Source organism: Glycine max, chromosome 16, assembly GCF_000004515.6.
Source record: "Glycine max cultivar Williams 82 chromosome 16, Glycine_max_v4.0, whole genome shotgun sequence".
Taxonomy (NCBI): domain Eukaryota; kingdom Viridiplantae; phylum Streptophyta; class Magnoliopsida; order Fabales; family Fabaceae; genus Glycine; species Glycine max.
The window spans coordinates 18722318-18730280 of NC_038252.2; the positions used below are offsets into that span (position 1 = coordinate 18722318).

Below are 7963 nucleotides of genomic sequence, written 5' to 3' on the forward strand. Positions count from 1 at the left end.
TGCATAAAAATATTTCTCAAACAAAAATGCATTTTTATAGGGATGAAAGATTACAAATTAAACTGTTCATAATTAAAACACTTGAATTTAACTTGGGTAATTTAATTTTTTATTGTTACCATAATAGTGAAATTAATTAAATAATAAATAACTAGTTATAGTTTAAAAAATTACCGAAAACTATAAATGATTAGATTTATTTCCCTAATACTTTTAAAAATAATTTTTTATTTTGAAATATATTTTAAATTGATGTTTAAATTAATTTATTTTTGTTCTTTAATAAGAACATAACTTGCTAATGTATTGTTTACGTTAAACACATTTATTTTTTTTAGTAAAAATACGTTAGCAATCTATAATTAGATGTTATCTTAAAATAAATAGTTTAGCTTACCAACATACTTATATTAAAAAGCAACACAAGCGATATTTAACTTTTACTTTATTTTAAACATGATATTTTAAAACAAACGCATTTCTTTATGAAAAAAAAATATAAAAATCCAAACTACAGAGTACCGATATTAAAATAATGATAAATATAGATAAACTTAAATCTCATTAAAAAAAAAAACTAAAATAAACTGTTTCACGTAGAATTGCGGTTCATTTTTTATTATCTTTTCGGTCAAATTTAATAAGTGCAATTTATTTTTTATTTTCTTCGGGTCAATTTGTTTTCGTTAATTTCTTTCTTTCTCTCTCTCTCATCTTTATCATGTCTCATCCTTGGAATCAGAACCAGAATACTTAGTATATAAAGCAAACCAATGGTAGCATTGGTTGCCATTCCCTTCTACTTTCCCTCCTGTTTCTTCAAACTCTGCTTCTTTGCAACTCTGCATATTTTCGCTGCAAACCCAAGATTCTGTGTTGTTTGTGCTCTCTCTTTGAATGCAAAAGCCAAAAGGTAAACCAAAAAGCTAAAACTAGAACATAGAAACCATTTTCTACTGTTTGAAAAGGTTGCTCTGCTCTGCTCTGTTTGTCATCGAAGAGAGCGAGGAATAAGAAGACATAGAGAAAAAAAATGAAGTACGTGCTGGTGACTGGTGGAGTTGTTAGTGGCCTTGGCAAAGGTGTTACTGCCAGCAGTATTGGTTTGCTTCTCAAAGCTTGTGGACTTAGAGTCACTGCCATTAAAATTGGTATCTTTTTCTTTGTTTATTTTTTTTTTCCTTTTGGAAATGGTAAATGGATAAAGCATGCATACTTTTTTATCCACGAAACTTTGAATAGTCTCTCCCAGTTTTCTTTGTCAAGATTTTCTGTCTTCTTCTCAGGTTCCTTCTTTCCTTTTATTTTTTCTAATCAAGGCACCCCATACTCTTTTTGTTCAAAGTGCAAACACTCTCGAACCATTGAACCAAGAATTTAAATTGATGTGTGATTGTGGTTTTGTCATGACCATTGATATTGTGGAAAATTGCGGACAAATGTAGCTACAATTATGGATAGCTTTGTAGTTGCAGAGACCTCAAAAACATTAACGTTGCAGTTGAAATAGCGGTCACGGACCGTTTTTTAAAACCTTTGCATCTAAGCAAGAACTACTAGTCCTATTTCTTTTTTTCTTCTTTTTTTGTTCCTTTGAAGTGTTGTTGCATTCTAATTCTGGTCTCACTGGTTCCTTTGCCATTCAGATCCTTACTTAAACACAGATGCGGGAACAATGTCCCCCTTTGAGCATGGAGAAGTGTTTGTGTTGGATGATGGTGGTGAGGTACACAACTTTTCTGTGATTCACTAATTCATCATCCATTTTTCATGCTAAGGACATGCCCGAAAAAGTAAAAACGAAAGAAACAAAGAAAGTTATTTCAAGGAAAACGAGAGAGAAAAAAAAAGTATTGTGCCAACTTTGTGCAATTTCCACAGAAGAAGGTTGGCAAAATTATCAAAAGTAGTTGTCTAACAAAATAATTAGAAACCTGACCCCTCTTTCTGTTCAAAGGTGGACCTGGATCTTGGAAACTATGAGCGTTTTATAGACATCAAGTTGACCCGTGATAACAACATAACTACTGGGAAGATTTACCAGGCAAGTTGTTTATGTTTAGACTTTAGAGTTATGACGCAGATTTTGAAGATCATTACAAAATTTTTCACTAAAGTTTACTTTTCTTTTCCTGTTTTTCATGACAGTCTGTCATTGACAAAGAAAGAAAAGGAGACTATTTAGGAAAAACTGTTCAGGTTTGGCCTAAACCAATTTGTACTATGTTTTTATTGTGATGATAATTTATAAACCAAGGTTTTCATTTTACATGTTGGTCCTAATATTATTATTATCATTATAATTATTATTCTTATTCTTATTATGGTGTTTTCATCTTTAGGTCGTGCCTCATATCACTGATGCTATTCAAGATTGGATTGAAAGAGTGGCCCACATACCGGTAGATGGAATGATCGGTCCAGCTGATGTATGTGTCGTAGAATTGGGTGGAACCATAGGTACAGTGTTGAGAACATTCTTCAGACTTCTTCACTCCATTGTTTCCATCTTTTATGTAATTTTTTTTAGGACAAATGTTAGTTTGTTAGAATGTTAGTTTAGTTTTGTTAGTAGAGGGGATCGAATCCAAGATTTTTTCCTCAAAGCTTCTCCCTTAATCATCCAACATATCTTATATCTTTTCTTTTTTATGTAAATTAATAAATTAATTTATAATAAACATTTATGGATGCAGGAGATATTGAGTCCATGCCATTTATTCAGGCATTAGGACAATTCTCATACAGAGTAGGTAAGTGAGGATAATACTTGATTTTTTTTTTTCACAAAGGTGTGTGTTTGGTGGATATGTGAGGTGTTATAAATAGATGTTAATTTTTTATTTTTTATTTTGTTTCTTGTGACATAATAATGCTCATTTTCCAGGTGCTGGCAACTTTTGCTTAGTTCATGTCAGCCTTGTTCCTGTTTTGAATGTTGTTGGTGAACAGGTAAATGTCTCACAACTCTCGGATCCGTGCAGAAAATGATTCAGTTTCATCTAACTTGGGAAATTGGGTGATTGTTTTTCAGAAAACAAAAGCAACCCAGCATAGTGTTCGTGCACTGCGTGGCCAAGGGCTGACTCCACATATCTTAGCATGCCGTAGCACTATGGTTGGTCTCTCTCTCTCTCTCTCATACATGGAATCAGATTGAGTGCATATGAATTCATAATAGTCAGAAAATCGCAATCGTTAGATGAAGATTGGACAACTCAATCTCAAATGATCCAATTTACTGAGATAAATTCTGAGCTGTCCATTTTTCATTGGATGGTTCCAATTCCCTGGCATGAAAAAATCTGACCACAGGGAAACATGACCTGAGAATACACACAAAGCATAATGGATTCTCTCTCCCTCTCTCCACCACATTTTTTTGGTTAAAAGAAAGGAGTCGAACTTACTTAACTATAAGAGGATATACAACAACTAACGTGCAACCTCCAAAGTTATACAAATGTGCACATGGAACAAGGTTTGGTGCATACGAATTCATGTAGCCAGGGAATTAGAATCTTTGGATGTAGATCCGATGACTCACATCTTGAATGTTTCAATTTACTAATATAAAATCTGAGCCGTCCGATTTTCACCCGACAGCTCTAATTCACTATGTGCTTCATTGCATGAAAAGTCTGACTGTAGGGAATCCAGATTCGAGAATATGCACAAGGCACAAGCATATATTATGATGCAAAAAAAGAAAACAAATGAATTCTTGCATTCACTGATCTTAACTGTACACATTTTTAAGTTTCTAACAGTCATTTGTTTCAGGTACTGGATGAGAATGCAAAGGGAAAACTCTCTCAATTTTGCCTAATTCCGGTATGAGTTTTTAAAGAAAGTGTTTTGATGAATATATATGACTTCAAATGATTTTGTCTGCTTTGCAAGAGTTTTCTCTACTGAAGTTGCATGTTTGCAGGCAGAAAATATTGTTACTCTTTATGATGTTCCCAACATCTGGCACATTCCTTTGCTTTTAAGAGTAAGTCTTCCTCTAAAACTGCTGAACTTCAAATCATCTTATATCTGTATGTACCATTTCTCACAAATTATCTTCTTCTGGTCTATAGGATCAGAAGGCTCACGAAGCAATGTTTAAAGTGCTGAACCTTCATGGGTTAGTCTCACAAACTCAAATATTTGTTCTGTTTCCCGGATCGGACTTCAATGGATATAAAGAAGTTTCAATCCTTTATGATTCTTCTGGAAGGCTTAAGTGGCAATTTTTTGTGTATATACAGTGTAGCTAAAGAGCCCAATTTAGAGGAATGGACTTGCAGAGCTGAATCTAGTGATTTGCTTTATGAACCAGTGGGTTCTAATCCAAAGCTAATCTATATATTATCCATGATTGTTGGCAATGGTTATAATTTTGTTTCTTTTAAATGGCAGGTTCGTATAGCCTTAGTAGGGAAATATACGTGCCTTTCAGATTCCTACCTCTCCATTCTAAAGGTGGAGTTTGGTTCAACTTCATGGCTGTTACTATTTTAGTTTCAAGATCTTTTGAAGAGTAAAAGGACATATTTTCCTTTCCTCTGTCAGAAACAATTAAGATAATATAAAATTTAGTTCAAAAATTGGATCAATAAAATTCTCGTTTTTTATAAAGTTATTAAATGGTGTAAATAGTTGGTGACAGTTATACTGGTATAAGCTTTGCTAATTTACCTTTAATTATTGACTTCAGGCCTTACTGCATGCTTCTGTTGATTGCCAAAAGAAACTTGTTGTGGACTGGATTCCAGCTAGCAATCTTGAAACTGCAACTGCAAAAGGGGTAACATCAATTATGAATCATTATATCACAAGCATGTTTTTATTATTATTGTTCATAATAGAAATTTCATCTATATGTTATTGTTCGATGTTGCAGAATCATGATGCTTATAAGGCTGCTTGGAAGTTATTGAAGGTTTCGTTCACAGTCATGAAATTAACCAGTTGTTATACTATCAATTTCCCTCATTTTGGTTGAGTTATCTAACTAATCTTTTCCTTCAGGGTGCTGATGGTGTTCTTGTTCCTGGAGGGTTTGGGGATAGAGGAGTGCAAGGAAAAATTATTGCAGCTAAATATGCCCGCGAAAACAGGATTCCATTCCTTGGTATTTGTCTTGGAATGCAGATTGCTGTCATAGAGTTTGCTCGATCTGTTCTTGGTGTACAAGATGCTAACAGCACTGAATTTGAGCCCCATACCAAAAGCCCATACATCATATTTATGCCTGAGGTGTCTATATCTGCCTTATCTTATTCTAATGCTTAGAACATAGATTAAAAAAAGTGTCTTTTTTCTTACTTTTGATTTGTTTGGACTGTTTGCTATAGGGATCAAAAACACACATGGGAGGCACCATGCGCCTTGGATCTAGGAGGACATATTTCCAGACCAAGGAATGCAAATCTGCAAAATTGTAAGTATTAATACTGCATTCAATTTTTTTAAAAGACATATTTTGTGTTTATGATGGACAATATGAATGAGAGTAATTTGTGTGTAGTATGACTGCACTATAAAGGACTTCCTATATAGTTTGGCTAAAATGGTGAGATTATTAGGTTTCTAACCCTTTGACCCTTCTTAGATATGGCTGCAAAAGCTTCATTGATGAGAGACATCGGCATAGATATGAGGTATTTCATTGTGATGCACAAAATTATCTTGTGAATGTGAGTAAAACAGAAAATGATCTTGTCATATGCAGGTGAATCCGGATTTAGTAGCCTGCCTTGAAAATGCTGGTCTTTCTTTTACTGGAAAGGATGAAACAGGTCAACGCATGGAGGTATCAACATTTTCGTGAGTATGATTTTTTTAATTATTATATGCATATGCTGTGCTTATAAGATGTTTGTCTTTTTCATGCTTCAGATTCTTGAACTACCTAACCATCCTTATTTTATTGGTGCTCAATTCCATCCTGAATTTAAATCAAGACCAGGAAAACCTTCTCCTTTGTTCTTAGGTACTTATCTGATACATGTCCACATTATATGTCCAAGTTGACTTTAATTGATCTTCTTTGTAGTATATATGATCTCCAAACTTCAATATTCTTAGGTACTTCATTGTTGTATGCTTTCCGTTGGAACATTGAGTTATACCTAAATTAGCTATAGCCTAGATGCTATTTCTTTTCCAACAATAAAATTCCTTATTGAATGAATATGCTTTAGAAGAAAATACACATTTAAATTTGCCGAGGTAGACATTTTCATCCCAAAGCATCAAACTTGCATTCCTGAAACTAAGTTTTCTGCTTGAACTGTCCTTATTTATTAATCTCACTTGTGCCTAGTAATGGATAAGCAAGGGTTCTTGTTAAATTCCTTGCTATCAAATGATAACAAACAGTTTCAGATTTTAAAATGTAATTTCTGAATTGCTTGTTGATCATGTCAATTGCAGGGTTCATTGGAGCAGCATGTGGACAATTGGATGCTGTCTTACAGCGCTCTTCAATTGTTGATAACAGTCTCTCAAAAGGAGTAGATATCTCTCCAGTGAAAACATACCGAACTAGAACCACGACAAAGACAGCTTATAGGACTGCTGAATATGTATATGGAAGTTGCAATGGATTGCATTTCTAAATGTTACTTAAGGGTCTTCCTTCATCTTAGAGTTTTCAAAATAAATATATGTTGTTGGCTTTCAGTTATGTAGGAGAGAGCTTGTGTGTACAGTCAATTGAACCTTGGTAGGTATAGAGTTTTCAGAGGATACAGAGAAGAGCTTGGTCACGGTCTTTTTAATGGGACCAGCTCATTTAAGTTTATAATGGTTTGAGTGGGGAACTCTGAAGCTTGCCTTGTGTTTCAGGCAATGACAACTCTTGGTTTTGCAAAGATCTTAGTCTACAGAGAACTTATTGTGAACTTCAACTATATTGTAATGTGAATTGTCTTGTCATAATGTTTTAGGAGGTGTTTAGTAAATGAAATCTCGATTATTTCTTCTTCATCATAGTATAGTTGTCTATAATATCCCGACCAAGAAATATCAAATAGTCCGTTTACAATTTGCAAAGTTTTGAAATATATAAGTTAACAGGCCTAAACTTTGTGTACAAATCATTTTTTGTCATTAATCTTTTGAAAACAAGAATGTTACACATTGATTGTTTAGATCTTCCAGAGAAATCTTATACAAATTGTGCTTATTGGCAGTAAAATATATTGATCCATACGTTAAGTTTGAATTCCTAAAGTTTTAATTGACAAACGGAACTCAAACATTAGCAGTTTCTTATTTAAAATACTACTAACAAACATAGTATTTTGAATGGAGAACTACTAATGTATCTCTTTGAGATTGTTGAAAAAAGAACAGGAATCTAAAAGACGGGGACTATTTGATATGAATCTACGAAGGTCTAATAACTTAAAATATTCTTTGCATGATGGAAGGCCCTTGACTGAAGCAGAAACTAAACCTAAGAGAATTAAATAGGCTTTCTAATATTAGTCAAGGAGTTAAAAACTAAAGAAAGTTTGTCTAAACTTGAACTCAATCCAAGAATTGTTACATGTCTATAATTTGAAGATAATTTCAGCTAACTTAAAAAAAAATATTGCACAATGATTCCAACATTTAATATGCATCTGTAGGCTGGATTTTTTTTTATTTGGGTTGGTTTACTTAGTTTTTGGGCTTCATAGTTAATTAATTATATTTTCTTATTTTCAACATAATTTTTGCATATCTAGAATAAGTTCATATGTCTTTTTGATATTTTTTAGTTAGCAGTTTTTGCTTCTTAAACAATTAAGATGTTTAGTGGTGAAGAGGATTAGTTAATTACTAGAAGAGAGGTAGAATAACGACAATCAATTAACTTTGGGCTTTCTTGCACAAACAATTTATGTTTCTAATATTTATCTTCTCAAGCTTATGCTCGGATATCAAAAGTTTCGTTAGGAGCAAGGATAACTTCTTATGTACT

At 33.2% G+C, this 7963-nt stretch overlaps 1 protein-coding gene across 2 annotated transcripts; it reads left to right on the plus strand.

Annotated features, from left to right (window-relative positions):
* Nucleotides 1–751: 751 nt before the first annotated feature.
* LOC100805857 (CTP synthase) lies at nt 752–6956 on the plus strand. 2 transcript variants are annotated; one of them, XM_003547820.5, is made up of 21 exons: nt 752–1151; nt 1647–1726; nt 1958–2044; nt 2149–2199; nt 2343–2460; nt 2697–2753; nt 2888–2952; nt 3035–3118; nt 3784–3834; nt 3935–3997; nt 4086–4132; nt 4257–4326; nt 4408–4470; nt 4706–4795; nt 4892–4930; nt 5020–5247; nt 5346–5431; nt 5603–5651; nt 5723–5803; nt 5890–5983; nt 6427–6956. In XM_003547820.5, the coding sequence occupies exons 1-21, from the start codon at nt 1034–1036 to the stop codon at nt 6609–6611; spliced, it is 1806 nt and encodes a 601-aa protein (XP_003547868.1). In that variant the 5' UTR covers nt 752–1033; the 3' UTR covers nt 6612–6956. The 2 variants fall into 2 exon arrangements, with proteins under 2 accessions (XP_003547868.1, XP_040866229.1); XM_041010295.1 differs by having other exon boundaries at nt 4706–4930.
* Nucleotides 6957–7963: the final 1007 nt, after the last annotated feature.

Bases quoted from the DNA above. Each gene is read 5' to 3' on its own strand.
- LOC100805857 (XM_041010295.1), top strand. From the start codon at position 1,034: ATGAAGTACGTGCTGGTGACTGGTGGAGTTGTTAGTGGCCTTGGCAAA. The intron at 2,045-2,148 runs GCAAGTTGTTTA...TTTTCATGACAG, and splicing joins CTACTGGGAAGATTTACCAG to TCTGTCATTGACAAAGAAAG. The intron at 2,200-2,342 runs GTTTGGCCTAAA...TTTCATCTTTAG, and splicing joins ATTTAGGAAAAACTGTTCAG to GTCGTGCCTCATATCACTGA.